At 38.3% G+C, this 19439-nt stretch overlaps 1 protein-coding gene and 1 pseudogene across 2 annotated transcripts in view; both read right to left on the bottom strand.

Annotated features, from left to right (window-relative positions):
• Positions 1–712: 712 nt before the first annotated feature.
• Positions 713–14585, bottom strand: LOC139911098 (cytochrome P450 3A56-like). The gene is made up of 13 exons (XM_071898590.2): positions 14462–14585; positions 13679–13772; positions 12825–12877; positions 10085–10184; positions 8012–8131; positions 7018–7103; positions 6708–6850; positions 6497–6621; positions 6128–6203; positions 4409–4569; positions 2779–3005; positions 1290–1452; positions 713–1195 (listed from the first exon to the last, which is right to left on the bottom strand). The coding sequence occupies exons 1-13, from the start codon at positions 14530–14532 to the stop codon at positions 1124–1126; spliced, it is 1491 nt and encodes a 496-aa protein (XP_071754691.2). The 5' UTR covers positions 14533–14585; the 3' UTR covers positions 713–1123.
• LOC139911100 (cytochrome P450 3A56-like) overlaps positions 14585–19439 on the bottom strand; it is a 10792-nt pseudogene continuing 5937 nt past the window's right edge. The window contains exons 6-14 of the transcript XR_013507204.1: positions 18964–19049; positions 18663–18805; positions 18417–18541; positions 18138–18202; positions 17947–17963; positions 17612–17773; positions 17006–17232; positions 16323–16485; positions 14585–16227 (exon numbers count right to left, since the gene is read on the bottom strand). The product of XR_013507204.1 is annotated as a cytochrome P450 3A56-like (transcript). The remainder of the gene's footprint in view (positions 16228–16322; positions 16486–17005; positions 17233–17611; positions 17774–17946; positions 17964–18137; positions 18203–18416; positions 18542–18662; positions 18806–18963; positions 19050–19439) is intronic.

Below are 19439 nucleotides of genomic sequence, written 5' to 3'. Positions count from 1 at the left end.
CTTTTGACAGACAAGCCTCGTCCACAGCCCACCACAAAAAATTACAAAAGCAATACTGATGATGATTTGTAATAGTCTAATTATTTATATTTTCTGGCCTTTTCCATAATGCATGCTAATACATTAACATTTAAACAGTTCATAAAGTATTTCACTATGTAAGTTCCTCTGATTTGCTGTTTAGGCAAAATGGGATGGGCTACACCAGTTTCATGAGTCGTCTTTGTTGTATCAATAGCACCACTCGTTCTTCTGTTGGAGGATGTGTGGAAACGTCTTCCAGAGGTCATCATCTGCTCTGTTGCTATTATATCATATATATTAGTGTCTTTGCTCCTTCCAGAAACACTTGTAAGGCTGCCAGAGACCACTGAGGACACTGAACATCCAAGGTAAAAAATGTATTTAAATAGAAAGACTCATCAAGCTTTTTTCTAGGTAGAACTGTTTTAAATGATTTGGTTTAAAGACCCTATCTGGAATGAAAGTAAGTATGCTGTCACCCCACAGTTGACTTTGTTTACATATGTTGGATTGGATTAAAAACATCCCTTTAAAATTGATTTTCTGAGATTAAATGAAAGCTAAACATATTGAGGTTGCAAAAGGTTTATTTATATTGTGTGTAATGTGTGTAAATACATAACCTGTATTTTGAATTTCTACATGTTAAGAGTTCCAAAGACTTTACTGTCCATCACAAAATCAAACCTTTTAAGATGTGATTATACCCGTAATTTAGCTGGTCAAATAAGTTGTTGATTGTATCTAAAACAGTCTGATACCAACTCATATCTATTATTCCTATCAATTCCACATGTGCAAAATAATCTAGTTTTACAAAAATGACTTTGTGCTTCAAATGTAAAGTGGGTAAGAGCAAATAGAGATTGACAGATTTAAAATCCAACACAGAATGAACACAGATAAAGCATGATAAATACAATTATCCAAATTGCTGCTATGTCCTTTTATGTGATGTGAAGTGAATTTTACAGTATAAGCTTAAACTCTAAACAGTGCCATACTGTCAGCAGTTGCCATACATTATAAAGTCAAAGACAAAATTATGTATTTGACAGGATTTCAGAAGCAAGATGTATTTAGAGATGCTCCTCCTTGGTTACTGCTCTCTGGGAACAAACTTCAGCTTGATTGGTTTGGGCTGGAACAGTAGATTAAACTCCAAAGGAAGCTAAAGGAAAAAACGATATAAAAATAGTGACATGAGAAAACAGTCCGACAATGTGAATTCACCTGACTATGTGTGTGTGTACTGTTAGGTTTACCACAGTGTCTTTGCAGGTTTCCACATTGTAATTCTGCAGGAGACGCACAAGAACCATCTTCATCACCATGACAGCGAAGCGCATCCCAACACAGTTACGAGGACCAAGCCCAAACGGCATATACACATATGGGTTCACTTCCTCCCCACTGTCTTTACTGAACCTGCAAACACAGACAGGCACACATACCACATGAACACATATTAGACACACACTATTAAAATAGTTAAGTGCCCATTAGGAGAGTAGAGCTACGTATGTATACTAGAACAATCATTTTCTACTGAAAACTACGCATTTCAGCATCATAGCCATCATACCCTTCGTTAGGGTGTGAAACAGAACTGCACAGCAAAGGCTAAGAGAATAATAATAATAATAATAATAATAATACATTTTATTTGTATAGCGCTTATCTAAATACTCAAAGACGCTTTACATAGTAAACAAGATACACAAAAAACATGAATGACAATATCAATATGTGATTATGATTCATTTGAACATGCTTTTGAACACACTTACATCTTTTGTTTGTTGGTAAATACATATTTAATCCCTACTAAAGCTCCTCATTTTATTATATATTTTTTTCTTTGATTTTTTTTTTCTTTTATTATAAAGGAGTTGGATGTGGCGGTTGAGCGGTTGAGCGGTTGTCATTGTTTATTACCGGACAGTTTTCCCTATGGCTGCCTCTTCTGCCGGCACTTTAGTGTCTCATGTTTCACTCTTGAAACGGTTAGCCAATCAAAACAGAGGCATCATTAATATGCAACTGCAACTAACTTAAAAGTTACGTGCAACCTGGTTGCATCAAGTTGAAACTGTTTTAACTTTTTGCACTAGGTTCATGCAACAGCCAATCAAAACGCTGATATCATGTCACGTGACCTTCAGTTGGGCCAGCACTACTACGGCCAGCTGATAGAGTAACAAAGAAAAACAATGGACGGCATACAGCTTGTGACATACTGTACATCCAAGAAAAATAAATCAGGCATCCAGTATTTTGAAGGTCTGTGGATTAAATTTACATTTAAATATTGTCGTATTCCACGTAGTATATTATATATATTACCTTATTATATATTATATATTACATTATATATTACCCAACTTGGCAGTGAACATTAGCTGGCGTTAGCTTAACCGCTAACTGTGGACATAGCTTATGTTATGTTATTACACCACAGCGAACAGATAACATGCTGAATCACTTACTTTTAAATTTAATGTCAACACAAAATGTGAACAATGTAAAACATGACTTTCCACCATTTAAACTATTGTAGAGCGTGTTGCTGCGTGTAGTTTGGATTGCATTTGAATTGCATTGTGTAACAGTAAAGGTGCATGAACCTCATCCAACCTCCCAACGCAAGTTGCGTGAAGAGTTTCACCTTGTAACGCCGGCCTAATGAGGAGGCTCTTTCTCAGTGATTCCATTACGTAATAGCTAAAAGAAAAACACAATGCAGTATGATACCTCTCTGGTCTGAAGAGCTCAGGCGCACTCCAGTAGCGTGGGTCTTTGTGCAGCATGAACACAGGGACTCCAACCATGATTCCTTCAGGGATGGTGATGCCGTTGAGTTGGACAGTTTTTTTGCACATCCTCTCAAGCCGAGGTGCAGTGGGAATTAAACGCATTGACTCACATATCACCTGGTCCAGGTACTGTAGACCCATCAGACCCTCATATGAAATGGGAGCCTAGAGGCAAAAGGTAGAGTAGGCATCAAACACAAACACAAGCAGATAAGGATAAGAACTATATAAAAATGTAATATTGGCTGTGTGTAGCAGAAACCTTATGTCTCCGATGTCCTCTTTTTAACTATAATTGACAGCTGATAATATCTGTCAAGTGTAAAAACTGTTACATGAACCTGGGACCAAGCTGAACTATTGATATTGCATTGTGAACTGTATAAAATACACACGTGTCACAGTCACAAAGTTAAAATGTCATTCAGCAATCTGATCATTTGGACCGTGTACAAAGGCTTTAGGAAATTCTCCAGGCAATATGAAACCAGTTGCGTTCTTCAGTGTGTAAAAGACAGAGGTGTGTGGTAAGTCTGACATCAGCTGTTGTATTGGAAGATCTGTGATGGAAGATTTGTGAACAATTTCTTTGTGCCAACAACTCTTCATAAGGAACTGGGACTCAGGACTCAGTCCGCCAAGTCGTTCATTCACGGCTCCGCAGCACCACATGCAGTCATTCAAGAATCAAGTCTCGGGTGTCGCGCTCCCCTCCCTCTCCCTCTTAGCTCTTTTAGCCTCGTCTGTTATAGGCTTCTTGTTTTGTTTTGGTGCAGAAGTTCCAGCAGTCACAGTCCTGTCTTCCATGTTACCACTATCTACCCTACTGATTAGCTTCACCCTCTTCAATCTATGAAAATGGAAACTGCGTCTGTTTTCTTTCTGTTTTCACCTGGCAACCCGCGTGAGCTTCGAGTCTGGGGAGGAGGGGGCGGGGGGAGACAACTCTCTCCAATATTTTGAATTTGGACTGCAGTACCCATTTTAAACGCTGGGTGTCATTGTTACATATAGATCCTTTAAGTGTAGAGCTGGAGTGTGTGCAGATTCAAAAAAATGAAGTCTGGAATATGCCTAGCATGGGATCCATATGACCTGGAAGTCTCTAATATTTGATATTTCACTTCTGTGTTGTTTTTTATTCATACTCGCTTTTTATTTGGCCTAACCTATTTATTTTAGTTTAGTTATTTGTAACATTTCCTACTTTTGTAATGTTATATAAGTCGACAAGCGATGGAGAAATAAATGCGCTTGGTTCTTCTAATCTACGTGATCACTTCTCATTGATTGAGCCTACACAGTTCTCATTGACTGAGAGACACTCTGTTGTCTACTTCTCCGGGAGTCTTCTCTCTCTCACCCTCACATAATGGCCAACTGAATCAAATGAATGGAAGAATCAACTGAATGAATCTTTTCACTGAGTGACTCGTAAATAACCGAATCTCATAAAAGAGCCAAACTTTGCATCACTAATCAGCTTGGCTTCAGCTATAGGAGGCGGCCCATATAGATAGCAGGAGCAGACCAAGACACAAACAGCAGCAAATCACAGGAAGAATTACATCTCTTGGTAGGTTGGCATCTATCTCTTCCTGCAAGGTCTGCGATGCATCAGGGTTGGTTGCCAGATTATAAAGGATGTAAGTCAGAGTGTTACTGTTGGTCTCATAGCCACCAAAGATGAAAACAAAGGCCTGGGAAAGGATCTCGATATCAGTCAAACCTGCAACAAAATTAATATAAAGTGAAATAATAATAATAATAATAATAATAATAACAATAATAATAATTATTATTATCATCAAGCCCCCCCCCCCAACAAGGCGGTCTATTTAAGCTTCCTGCTTCATGCTGCTGCTACGCTGCTCAGACTGCCGTTCACTGCTACTCAGTTATTCCTGCTGCTCACCATACATCGTCTCATCTTCCCCACCACCCTGCATCCACCTGTAGGCTCTGATTCTAAGTTTCCCCTGGGGAGGAAGGTCCATATCGTCACTCCCTGCTCTCATTTGGCTAGCTAGGGTTATGCTCGCAGGGAGTGACAAGATCACAGCCTAGACGCCATACCAAACTCTCTATCATATTTGTATTCATTCTCAATTATCTGTCACGTGTGTTGGCAGACTGAAATAAAATAGACATACAAGTCACATGATAAAACAAAGAAGAGTAACAGAAGGCAGCAACAAAAACATCAGAACAGTTAAGAAAAGGCAATCGTATAAAAGAAGACTGAGGTAGCAGATCTGATTTCCTCAGGCAGATTGTCCCACAGTACAGGTGCTCTAACTGAGAAGGCACAGTCACCTTTATTTTTCAGACTGTGGAGACGACTAGGAGACTCCTGCCTGAAGATCTGAGGCTGCGGTTTGGCTCAAAGGAAATTAAAAGGTATGAGATAAAGGTTGGTGCTAATCCAGTGAGTGTCTTGAAGGTGATCAGTAAAATTTAAAAATCTATTCTAAATTTCTCAGGTAGCCAGTGTAGTGAGGCCAGGATAGGGGTGATATGACCACTCTGCCTGGATCTGGTTAAAAGTCTAACCTTTTAGAGATGGTTCTCAACTGGAGGCAAGCCTGAACAACTTTTTCTTGATGTGGTTCTTAAAGCGTAGATCTGGGTCAAACAGAACATCCAGATTTCTAGCAGTGGATGTAGCATTAGCTGATAGACTGCCAAGGTAATGCCGAATCTGATTGATTGCATTTGGAGGGCCAAATAAAACAACCTCAGATTGCTGAAGGTGGAGAAAATTTTGGGACACCTAGCACTTTGTGTCAGTAAAGGCCTTTTCAGATAGGACGCGGCGCCCTGAAACCCATTATTTCCAATGACAACGCACCACTCAGTGCTGAACCAAGTGGCGAGCACAGCGCATCCTATCTGAAAAAGCCATGAGACAATCCCTGAGACGTGTTAGGCTGCTGGGGTCGCTGGGCTTGATGGGAAGATGCAGATGCGTATCATCAGCATAGCAATGAAAGGTGACAGAGTGACTACAAATATTGTGGCCAAGAGAAATAAATGAATTGAAAATAAAATGGTGCCTAAAATTGAACACTTAGGCTATCTTAACTCAATCCTAACTGTGTGGTCTTCCATTGTTCTTATGGCTTTAATGAGTGGCCATAACACTACAGAAATAACACTGCACCTCTCTGACAGTACTGGGCTAAAATTTGTTAAACTGTTGTACATTACAAGGATATCTATAGAAAGTAATAGCTTATTAGGCCTCTATGAATTACCATAGTGATGAAAGTGTCATGAAACTATACCTTTACTTGGCTGTTCACCATTTTGTATGTCTGGGATCTCGTTCTGAATCATCAGCTGCAGGAAGTCTGCTCGACTCTAGACAGAACAGAGAATATTCAACATCCAACACAAGTTACAAAAAAGTGCATACACTTCAACCCTCATACCTTCAGAAAGTTGAATTCATGGCTTGCAAGTTTGCTACATAGCTTATTAATACGATTTAAAAAAAATAAAATGCAGTAGGATTCATTTGAAGGTGTGGGTAAAGAATAACAGAAAAATTGTATATTTTTAAGTTGAACCTTTTTCACCCCACAGTGGCTGTGGCTTGCGATTCATAGCTTGTTCTGTAATGTCTATGCAGTTGGAATAGATGAAAAGCTTACAGATTTATCTGCATGATGCTGTTCTTTAAATCTCTTGATAACGTTGTAGAAGAAATCCACACTGTCTTTGTCCATCATTCCAATATCCAAGAGCTTAAACAGACGGGCAGCGAAGGGAAAAACCACTGAAAGGAGAATAAAGTGTTATTTGAGGGTTTAAAACAAAATGCTCATATAATAATAGTAATAATAATAATAATAAAGTGCATACTTAATACAAAAAAAGGCCATATTCTGAAGTTGATAATCTTCTTGAGATGAACAATAAGAGGATCATCTGGATTGTTTATAGAGTCTGCATCAACGCTGAAAGATGCGCTGGTCATAACGTCTAAACTGTAGGGTGCCACAAACCTAAAACAGAAAAACAAAAATGCAGCTTTCTTGTAAAAGATAAGGGGGTTAAATGCAAGAAACTGGATATGGTGAAGTGAAATAATTTGATGTTGTATTCCATGTTCATTTATTGTCATGAAGAACAATGTAATCATATGGTTGTATGTAACAGGTTGGCAACATACTGTTTAATATCGACAGATTCATCCAAATTTCTTTGTCCTAGGCTCCTAATGAGTCGGTCTGCATAGCGCTCTATAACGGGAAAGACCTTTAAAAAAGAAGTGTTGTACTTTAATGTGTGATATCAAATCAAACAAATCAAAAAACAACTGTACACATTTACTTCTGTCATTGGTGCCATGATACCATGAACAAATCAGAGATACAAAATTGTATATATATATCTATATATATAGATATATATAGATATATATACACTCACCGGCCACTTCATTAGGTACACTTTACTAATACTGGGTAGGTATCAGCTTTCAGCTCAGTGTCAACCAGCTACCAAAGTGACATCTGCCTCAAGGTTCGACGTGTTGTGCATTCTGAGATGCTTTTCTGCTCACCACAGTTGTAAAGAGTGGTTATCTGAGTTACTGTTGCCTTTCTATCAGCTCCAACCAGTCTGGCCGTTCTCCTCTGACCTTTGCCATCAACAAGGCATTTTCGCCCAGAGAACTGCCGCTCACCGGATATTTTCTCTTTTTCGGACCATTCTCTGTAAACCCTAGAGATGGTTGTGCGTGAAATCCCAGTAGATCAGCAGTTTCTGAAATACCCAAACCAGCCCGTCTGGCACCAACAACCATGCCACGTTCAAAGTCACTTAAATCACCTTTCTTCCCCATTCTGATGCTTGGTTTGAACTTCAGCAGATCGTCTTGACCATGTCTACATGCCTAAATGCATTGAGTTGCTGCCACGTGATTGGCTGATTAGATATTTGTGTTAACAAGCAGTTGAACAGGTGTACATAATGAAGTGGCCGGTGAGTGTATATATATATATATATATACTTATATATATATAATTATATATTATATATACTGTAAAATATATATATAATTATATATTATATATATACTGTATAGAATGACATGCCTTACGATCTCACAAGTAGGCCTGGATATTTAATAAGAATGGACCTTGCTGGACCCTGATGATTACCTGTTTCAGCCTCCCGCTGGTAAAGCATGGAGATATAGTACTCCGCATTCTTTTCCACCTTTCGTCTTTAACTGCTGTAATTGCATCTGCCATAGGCCCTGCCAGCTCGGTAACAGTATCCTGTGAACATGAGTACAATTAAGGGGAAAGACCACTGAATGTTAGATTGTTATACAGGAGAGTTTTATACATCCTCTAATGTTTCTGAGAGCCAAAGCAGAGAACAGATTTTGTCTGCCCCATAATGTAACCCCTTATAGCACCAATACATATCTCTGTCTTGAACTAATTAGAGAAAATGACTGTGATCAGAAGATGATTATCTGAGAATAAGGGTATTTTCTGCTTCATAGCTGGAACCATACAGCTCATTTGGGTAGGACAAAAGCTGAGCATAATTTAATGAGGCCAAACTTGTCATTTCCTGTGGAGCTGCTCATGGTTATACATCTTCATTGAAATTACAGGTGAGAGTCTTAGTTCTCCAATTTGTAGTTTTGCAAGCATCATTGATCAAATATTGACTGCCCTCAGGCCATATGAATAATATGTAAATATGTTTTGAATGGTATTCCTCTTAGACTATGGACTAAGTGCTGGACTGTTAAAAAAATTTGCAACCCATGTCACTAGGTTCATGATAATAACCAATGTAAACAGAGCATTTAAAAATTGTAACTCCGGATTGATTTACAGTGAAGACATAAAAAGCACCCTGTGGTGATACTGATCCCTCTTCCACTGTTTGATAAATAGTATTTCATGCAAAGCTTGCGTGCAACTCGGCCCAAATCATCTGGTTTTCTGATATCATCTGACTTTAAGTAGCATTTCTTTTTAATTTCCTTCACCATCTGGGTGGGTGCTACACATGACCCCCCAAAGTTTGTATCCTGGCTGCATAAAAGTGTAATTCACGCTCAAGCTGCAAATACTATTGGTGTATTACACAACAATTATTAAATAGCAAACACAGTGTGATATTTTAGAAGAAAACAGATTGTAAATGTTACCACGGTATTAAATATACCTAAGCAGCTGTTATTACAAATGGTTTCTCCTCTGACTTTTTTTCTTTAACCAGAGGGACGACACAAGGGTGCCCTTTGTCACCTTTGCTATTTGCAATGGTAATTGAACCTTTAGCGTCATATGTATGAGACAATAAAAACATTAAATGATTGAAGATTGGTAATAATGAGCACAAAACATCCCTATATGCAGATGACACAATTCTATATATAACAGACCCAGAAGACTCAATCCCATATTTACATAATACAATAGAGCTATTCGGAAGATTTTCAGGATACAAAATAAATTTTAACAAATCTAATGCTTGCCCCTTACACATGACACTAACAGAAAAAAATGTATAAGCACAGTCCACCACATTTACACCACAACACCACATTTAGATAATTTGTTCAATGAAAACTATATCCCTCTCATAGAGAAGATCAAATGGGATATGTGTAAATTGTCCACTCTACCATTATCTCTGTTAGGAAGAATAAATAATAAATAATAGGAATGAATGTTCTTCCAAGATTTAATTTTCTTTTTCAAATGCTACCATGTTATCTATCTGCAGCATTTTTCAAATCACTGAACAAACATATTTAAAAATGTATCTGGTTCAATAAAAGACCAAGGATTAGTTTATTAACCCTCATGAAGCCAGAGACCATGGGGGGCCTCGGTCTCCCCAATCTCCAGTATTATTTTTGGTCAGCCCAATTACGTTTAGTGTCTTGGTCATTGGGGAGACAGGATTCCTTATTGGAAGCCAACCTATTTATAAAACACTTCAATAAGATAAAAAGTATCAAATATCAATATTTCACTGTCTTCAATACTCTCTTGGGGGGATGGGGATGTGGATACTTAGTGTACTATTATGTTTGTGCGTTTAAACATTGGTGCTGGTTAGTGTACACTTTTATTTTAGAATATACCTTGAAATTTTTCAAAAACCCTGGTATACGGTAATATCGGGACACCAGCCAACCCTAGTCCACAAGATGGAGACACAAGCACACAGCACATACTGGAGTATGATTGCTCTCTTACCCTGCGGTTGGTAAACACTGAGTAGCACTCCTTCACCAAAACAGCTTTAATCAGCTCAGGGTCTGCCACCATTAACACTGGTTTACGTCCCTCAAACAACCTGCGCATAAACACAAAGACATCACAGTAAAAAGTATTACCCACTGATTAAAAAAAGAATAAGATGGAAAACATACTATCTCAACTCAAAACACTGGATTAGGTCGACATTGATACCTATTTTGTAGCTAACACATTTTCAATCCTTGCATACAGAGCTCTGTCAACCGTTTCAGTGGAAAGAAATGTCCTTCAGCTTTCTGTGGCGGGAATAACTTTTCACACAAATGTCACATCCTGTTTACGATGGCCTACATACTGTAAACTCCTATAAACCAAGACACTGAGCGATGTAAACACTTACACTTAGTTACAGTTAGTTTTTGTAGTCTGTGTAAGTTCTGCTTCCATGGCAATATTCAGAATATTTTGGGATATGCAGATGCCAAGAAACAGCCTATGCCAAATGTGATCTTAACAGAGATATGAGCTGTTAAAGGTAACATGTATTTCTCAAATTGATTGTCAGAGCTCTTGATCAAAGGTATAAAACAGTATGCTTGTTAAATATGACCAATGAATTTACTGCACTTTGAATTTATAAATTGTTTATTGACCTTTATACAACAGTTGGTTCCGGTCGAGTAATTTGATTGGACAAGAGGCATTAACAGCATGGGACTTTTTTTTACTATATATATCACTCCGCTTCACAGGTGTTCTAATATAACCTTGATTAGGCTGCGTTCACACATAGTGTTTGTTTGTGGAAACAGCGCTGCCTGGAGCGCTTCTTGTGAGGAGATATAAAAAGCAGATCACGACGTCATCTGACGTTAGCTGAGTAGCTGGCTAGCTCACTATTTACCAGCTGGTTAGCACTTCTAGCAGACAATACAAATGCTTACCAGATATTCCCAATACACGGCTACACAAAACTTCATTCGCACCTAGTAGCAACAGTGATATGGATACATTGACCTTAATTATGAACGGTCGTCAGAGGAGGACGATTGGGAAGAAAGTAAGATGAATCCGTCTGTGCAAACCTCAAAGTAGCTAGCTGCAGTCGGGAAACAGTTTACCTGTTGCTTGGCAAGACTTGGTAGTGGAATCCTGAGGGAACTGTTTTTGTTTGCGGAGACAAACAACAGACAAAAATCATCTGTTGTCTCAAATTACCATTACTTGATAAATACCTTTGTTTATACAACTGTTGTATAAAAGCAATATCACACTTGAGGTCGTGCCGTTGTACTCTATGTCAGCACGGCTGTATCTACGACCGAATCACAGCCGTGCTGATATATAGTAGGGCTGAACGATTTTGAAAAAATATCTAATTGCGATTATTTTGACTGATATTACAATTGCGATATGATTTGCGATATTAGAGGGAATGATCATTTTTACATCATTATTCTCATTTTCATAGAAAAACATATTAAAATGATTATAGTGTGATTTTTGCGGGGATCTGTACCAAACAAAGATGTTTTCTTAAGTCTGTAGAATATGATGTGTAGGCCAGGACATCTCTGCAGCACGACAATATTTAATTTAAAATGGTATTTTGACACACGTTTCGCCTTTAACAAATATTGCGCCTCCTGCAATTTGAAAATTGCAGTAGGCCATATTGCGATTTCGATAAAATTTTGATTAATTGTTCAGCCCTAATATATAGTACAACAGCACTCCCTCTCGTGTGATATTGTTTAAAGGATAAGGCTGGTGTTTTTTAATGCATTGCTTACCATCAACAAATCCTATGAAAATAACAAAACCAACAATGCGTTTGCTCTACTCCCGTTACTTTCTGACTTCCCACGTACCGTTTTTAGCCGTCAACCCGGAAGTCATTGGCTCCAATTGTAAGCTAAAAACCTTGAAATACAGCTCACAGAGACATAGTTTCAATTTTAAAAATCGTTAACTGTTACCACGAAAAGTCAGGCTGTTGTAGTTATTACCAAATCAAATTCAAACGGGAACAAATTCTTCATTACGCCGGGGACTATTTTCGGTGCTACGGAACTACTTTCCTGAGATCGCAAACGTGTTTAGAGCCGGCTTTTGTTTACAGCCGTTGTTTGAGGAAAAAGTCGGCTGGTCCGGTGCATCGACGTCATTGACGTGTTTTTAATAGTTTTTTTAATACAATGGAGTTCTATGGCTGCTGGGACATGGCTTCATTGGGCACCGGCTACATGGACGAGGCTTGTTGGCAAAACAAAATCATTGCTGATTTTGTTATTTTCATAGGATTTGTTGACGGTAAGCAATGCATTAAAAAACACCAGCCTTATCCTTTAAGTATATGCAGTAAAATTATATTATTATTATTATTAGGGACAGGAATGATCTGAAAAGGTAATTTTCCACCTTTAAATCCTACTTGTAAGAATTTATACTGTGTATAACTGTTTATTACAATGTGGTGCATGACCATGATTGATATTTTATCAAGGTCCCAAAATTAACATTCACTTGAAATATAAGTTAATTTTGTGGCTTGAAGAGCATGCCAGAAATGCTATCTAGAGTGAAGTTATCGTAGCATAAAAGAATCATAAAATTAACTCCAAACAAACAGATAAACAAGAAGGAACTTCGACCCTGTTTTATGAATCTGGTCTTTAAATACTTCAAGCAGCGTAATCTGCAGTAATTGGCCCTGAAGCATTAAGTAACCACTTACCCCCAGACATCACCGTACTTGCTTTGGCACTCACGGTCAGAATTTAGAAGTCCCTACAAGGCATTTCAGAAAGAAGTGTCAAAGGTTACAGTGACGTAGAGATGCCAACAGCTATTAAAGTAAACATAAAGTGTAGATAAGGCAAGAAAAATATGACCAAGCAGGCTACTGTGCCTTATAAGGACTGGTGTATCCTGTTATAGTAAAAGGGACATTTTCTTTCACTTTACATCAAATCTCCACATCAGTTGAACAACTATTGATGAACATCTGTCATAACAAGAAAAACCTGCTAGTATGACCCTTTAAGCACAACCAGGGAACTTTAACATCCTCAGATGACAAAACGTCTGCACACCTGTAGCCTTGGTGCAAATGAAACTCTTATTTTAATGGGTTTAAATGGATGTATTTATTTGATAAACATGTCCTGATCAGGGTCTTAAGAATAGAATACCATTGGGTAATTATTACCCAATAGAGGGGAAGAAACACAGGAAACATTGCAAGGAGGATTGTCTTCAGTCAGAACTCCATAACTCTCAATCATGTATTATTTGTGTCAGAGAGTCAAGTCTATGAACTATTTACAGTATACAAACACACTTCAACAATCCAGGAATGTGTTCCATCTATCCCACTCACTTAATGTTGACACCTCAATGTCCAAAATTAAAAAGACCTCATGAAATAGGTGACATTTGGGATTAATGAGCTGCCCTGTCATAAAACAGTTGTGTTTTATAAGAGGTCGTGTAAAGTGTTGGCATTTTATTCCAGTCTACAAGCCAGCTACTAACATGCAACATTGACATTTGGAGGAGAATATGAAATGGAAATTTACGATCACTTACTTTGAAAGTGTATAGTGTTGTTCCCATAAAAGGTAGGGGTCTTGGTCCGGAAATTCCCAGCTTTTTGAAAAAGTTATATGGCCAAATGCCATACCTATATGACAAAAAGAAGGAATTACCCATGTTGCAATTCAGGACCTAAAAAAGAATCTGTCAAGCCAATACGCTTTGAAGCACACACCCTAAAATGACTGTTTTGAAGCTAAATCAAATTTATTTTCCATTTGAAAATGATGTTGCTCAGTAGTTAGACATATGCTTGAGAGTGAATGAATTGAGACCCGAGTCTCAGCCGTCATTTTTCTAAGTGTTTAAATGCAAATAAGGAGCTGGCTTTTCAGCTGTCCATTAGACCATGAAAATGACTTTGGGCCAGACTCTAGACAGCATAATCAGATATGTCCTGTTTAGTATATAACATGCGTGTTTTGGGTGGCCAAAGGTGATTTAAACTGTGAAAAGCTGGCCTGAGAAAGGCTGTAGAGCCATTTTTGAGATCGGTTTTGAGTGTGAAAATACATTCGGGCCAGACTGAATCCTATACAGGGGGATATTTCTTGATATAGTCTATATGGCATAGTACTGAATAGATTACAAATTACAAATACATTGTTTTCGATCAATAAACATGTCACAGTACCAGTGGTAACAAAGTATTCCCAGTTTGTCATTAAAAAAAGTATGTTCGAAAAAATCGACTCGTTCCCGGTCGCACATCACTAGCCGCGAATAGGGAGGTACGAATCGGGAGCTAACTACAGCTTCGTTAAAGAAACTACTCACAATAACAGTAGAGTAACACAGAGAACCAGGAGAGTCCAGGTGGCTGCTGAAAAAAAAGGCAAGACAAACATCCTGGCTTGTGCTGTTGTGCCGAGAGAGACTTGTGCACAAATCCCGAGAAAATGAGGAAATTGGGCTTTAATAACAAGCAACAAATTTCCTTCCCTCTAAACACGCCTTGGGGTGGGAGGAGCACAGACCTTAGTGGGAGAGAGTAAAGTGCATTGTGTGACACCCGATCAGGTAAAATACAACAATAAAATTATATTGGCTGATACATAGCTGTGGGAATGTTTCTAAAATACTTTGGACAGACAAGCCCCGCCCCACCACAAAAAGTACAAAAGTGATGATGATTTGTAGTAGCACTGGTAGTAGTCTATATTTTCTGGCCTTTTCCTTGGACAGGGCTACAGACAGTTTCTTTAATGGCTATAGAGGACAGATACATTAACATTTAAACAGTTCTTCCTTCATAAAGTATTTCACTATGCAAGTTCCTCTGATTTACTGTTTTTCTCCCTATCTTAACAGGCAAAATGGGATGGGCTACACCAGTTTAATGGGTCATCTTGGTGTCTCAATAGCACCACACTGTTGGAGGATGTGTGGAAACGTCTTCCAAAGGTTCCATCATCTGCTCTGTTGCCATTATATCTGGCCTAGTGTCTTTGCTCCTTCCGGAAACACCAAAAAATTAAATATATGTAGAAAAAAATCTGAGGTAAAATGAAAGAATGTAACAGCTTAACATCAGTTGTATATATTTGAGTTTGTAAAAATTTGTAAATTTACTGTCCATCACATAATCAAACTTTTTAAGATGTGACTATACCGGAAATTTAGATGGTCAAATAAATTGTATGCTAAACAGGTAACTCCTCAGATATGATGTCTTGTCTTATGTCTGATACCAACTCACACCTATGATTCCTATCAATTGCACGTGTGCAAAGTAAGTGATGATCTAGTTTTACAAAAATCACTATGGTGTACAAGCATAAGTACAGTTATGTGCCACTGATTGTCAGTGGTCAAGAGTGAAAAGACAGACAGATTGAACAGCCAATACATAGAATGACACGTGGAACCGTATATATAGTATAGTAAATAAAATTATCCAAATTGCTGCTATATCTTTTTATATCATTTCAGAGGAAATCACATCTCTTCTCACCCCACGGAGAAGACAGACGTTGGGATCAGAGAGCACAGCAGACATACATCAGTGAAGAGATGATAATGAGAAGGCTTTGTTTCTGTGCTGATGGATATTATACCATGACTCTTGGCTTGCCTTTGTGCATGGTAGCAACAGATATTAGATGCAAGTAGCCAACCTCATTCTGTAAATGCCTGTAGAATTGAGAGATAACCTCTTCTGTGCTGGAGGAAAAACTGGTCAAAATCTAGGTCAAAAACTTCGATACGCGTTCGTGTGGTTTGTAATCATCAAGATACAATGGAAATTTGAAGGCAATTCATTGATTGGAAGCAGAGTGAATAAAATATTTCCATTTAAAGAAAGTTCACAAATGGCCAAGGCACAAATGAGTTTTACAGTATAAGCTTAAACTCTAAACAGTGCCATACTGTCAGCAGTTGCCATACATTATAAAGTCAACAAAGACAAAATGGTGTATTTGACAGGATTTCAGAAGCATGATGTATTTGGAGATGCTCCTCCTTGGTTACTGCTCTCTGGGTACAAACTTCAGCTTGACTGGCTGTTTGCGCTGGAACAGTAGATTAAACTCCAAAGGAAGCTAAAGGAAAAAAGGATGCAAAAATAGTGACATGACTAAACAGAGTAATGTGACAATATGAATGCACATGAATGTGTGTGTACTGTTAGGTTTACCACAGTGTCTTTGCAGGTTTCCACATTGTAACTCTGCAGGAGACGCACAAGAACCATCTTCATCACCATGACAGCGAAGCGCATCCCAACACAGTTACGAGGACCAAGCCCAAACGGCATATACACATATGGGTTCACTTCCTCCCCACTGTCTTTACTGAACCTGCAAATAAAGACAGGCACACATACCACATGAACACATACTAGACACATTCTATTAAAATAGTTAAGTCCCCATTGGGAGGGTAGCCATACCCATCATACCCATCATACCCATCATACCCTTCGTTAGGGAGTGAAACAGAACTGCACAGCAAAGGCTATGATGCCGAAACACATCCGAGTTTTTAACAGTTCATTTAAACAAGGTGTTTAACTAAAGGCATTTTAAATATACTTGGGACAGTGCCTTACATCTATTCTTTGTTGGTAAATACATATTTAATCCCTACCCACCTCATTTTATTATATTTTTTTCCAATGTGCACCGAAGCAGCGCTCCTACCTCCACTTTTTTCTGCATCACCAAACCTAACCAAACCTAGCCTAGAATGTACTCGGTAAACTCAAGTTGTTACATTTTTCTTAAAGTTGTTCTATTATAAAGTTGTTCCATCTTTCTCAGTGATTCCATTACGTAATAGCTAAAAGAAAAACACAATGCAGTATGTATTTGTTGATACCTCTCTGGTCTAAAGAGCTCAGGCGCACTCCAGTAGCGCGGGTCTTTGTGCAGCATGAACACAGGGACTCCAACTATGGTTTCTTCAGGGATGGTGATGCTGTTGAGTTGGACAGTTTTTTTGCACATCCTCTCAAGCTGAGGTGCAGTGGGAATTAAACGCATTGATTCACATATCACCTGGTCCAGGTACTGTAGACCCATCAGACCCTCATATGAAACGGGAGCCTCGAGGCAAAAGGTAGAGTAGGCATCAAACACAAACATAAGCAGATAAGTATAAGAGCTATAAAATAAAATACTGGCTGTGTGTAGCAGAAACCTTATATCTCCAATTTTCTCTTTTTAACTACAGTTGACAGCTGATAATATCTTTCAAGTGTAGAAACTGTTTCATGAACCTGGGGCCAAGCTGAAGTATTGATAATGCATTGTAACCTGTAAAAAAAAATACACGAGTCAATGAAAAAGAGAGACTGAGCTAAGAGTAGCTTGCATGGTGTGTGGGAAGTCTGACATCAGCTGGGCTTTAGCTTGAGAAGGTGGCCCATAGGTACAGAAGAAACACACCAAGACACAAACAGCAACAAATCACATGCAGAATTACTTCTCTTGGTAGGTTGGCATCTATCTCTTCCTGCAAGGTCTCTTCCTGCATCAGGGTTGGTTGCCAGATTATAAAGGATGTAGTTCAGTGTGGTGCTGGTGGTCTCATAGCCACCAAAGATGAAAATAAAGCCCTGGGAAAGGATCTCGTTATCAGTTAAACCTGCAACAAAAATAAAATAAAGTGAAATAATTGTAATAACAGGTGCAATGATTAAGAGGAGAAGTAAAAGAATAAATAAATAAAATAAACATTCAGAAAGACTGTTCCACTGTACAGGTGCTCTAACTGAGAAGGCACAGTCGCCTTTAGTTTTTTAATTTGGACTGTGGAACGACTAGGAGACTCCTGCCTGATGATCTGAGGCTGCGGTTTGGCTCACAGGGAATTAAAAGGTCTGAGATACAGCTAGGTGCTAATCCAGTGAGTGCCTTGAAGGTGATCAGTAAAATTTAAAAATCTATGTTCTATGTTATCTATTGTTGATTTTTTGAAAGTGTCATGGAACTATACCTTTACTTCTGGCTGTTCACCACTTTGTATCTCTGGGATCTCGTTCTGAATCATCAGCTGCAGGAAGTCTGCTCAACTCTAGACAGAACAGAGAATATTCAACATCCAACACAAGTTACAAAAAAGTGCATACTCTTCAACCCTTATACCTTCAGAAAGTTGCATTCATGGCTTGCAAGTTTGCTACATAGGTTATGAATAATATTTTCAAATGCAGTAGAATTTATTTGAAGGTGTGGGTAAAGAATAACAGAAAAATATGCTATGCACTTGGAATAGATGAAAAGCTTACAGATTCCTCTGCATGACGCTGCTCTTTAAATTTTTTGATAATGTTGTTGAAGTAATTCACGCTGTCTTTGGGCATTAATCCAATATCCAAGAGCTTAAACAGACGGGCAGTGAAGGGAAAAGTCACTGAAAGGAGAATAAAGTGTTTTATGAGTGTTTCAACCAAAATGCGCTTTTACTAGTGATACCAAGGTGCTCATACAATCAAATGATCTCCACTTCCAACAGATGTGAATGGAGTGCATACATAATATTAATAAAGGCCACCGTCTGAAGTTGATAATCTTCTTGAGATGAACAATATGAGGATCATCTGGATTGTTTATAGAGTCTGTGTCAATGCTGAAGGATGTGTTGGTCACAACGTCTAAACTGTAGGGTGCCACGAACCTACGACAGAAAAACAGAAATGCAGCTTTCCAGTAAAAACTAAGAGTGAAAAACTGGATATGGTGAAGTGAAATAATTTGATGATGCATTCCATGTTCATTTACCATCATGAAGAACAATGTCATCATATGGTTGTATGTAACAGGTTGGCAACATACTTTTTAATATCGACAGATTCATCCAAATTTCTTTGTCCTAGGCTCCCAAGGAGTCGGTCTGCATAGCGCTCTACAATGGGAAAGACCTTTAAAAAAGAAGCATTGTACTTTAATGTGTGATATCAAATCAAACATGTACTATACGCATTTACTTCTGTCATTGCCATGATACCATGAACATATCAAAGACACAAAATCCCCAATAATTATTGGGGGTAAATACATCATGTATAAGGAATATGTTTTATTACTATATATAATGACATGCCTTACTTATCACACAAGTAGGTTTGAATTTTTCATATGAATGGACCTTACAATGAATGTCTTACATGACTCAGTGCCACTCAGCTCATTCTCCCTCAGAAAAGTTGTGTATGTTTACAGCACAAGTCAGTGTGTCGCCACATACTTCTAAACACATTTTGTAGACACACGTCACCTCTAGAGACATGTGTGTCATTCTATGTTGATTT

Source organism: Centroberyx gerrardi, chromosome 15 (genome assembly GCF_048128805.1).
Source record: "Centroberyx gerrardi isolate f3 chromosome 15, fCenGer3.hap1.cur.20231027, whole genome shotgun sequence".
NCBI classification, from domain to species: domain Eukaryota; kingdom Metazoa; phylum Chordata; class Actinopteri; order Beryciformes; family Berycidae; genus Centroberyx; species Centroberyx gerrardi.
The sequence above is the reverse complement of the archived record's forward strand: the minus strand, read 5'-3'. Positions and strand labels throughout refer to the sequence as shown.

Excerpts from the sequence above, each read along its gene's own strand:
- LOC139911098 (XM_071898590.2), bottom strand. The coding sequence starts at position 14,532 with ATGTTTGTCTTGCCTTTTTTTTCAGCAGCCACCTGGACTCTCCTGGTT. Across the intron at positions 3,006-4,408 it reads ATGCCAACCTACCAAGAGAT|GCTCCCATTTCATATGAGGG; the intron begins GTAATTCTTCCT and ends TTTTGCCTCTAG. Across the intron at positions 1,196-1,289 it reads AAACCTGCAAAGACACTGTG|CTTCCTTTGGAGTTTAATCT; the intron begins GTAAACCTAACA and ends TTTTTCCTTTAG.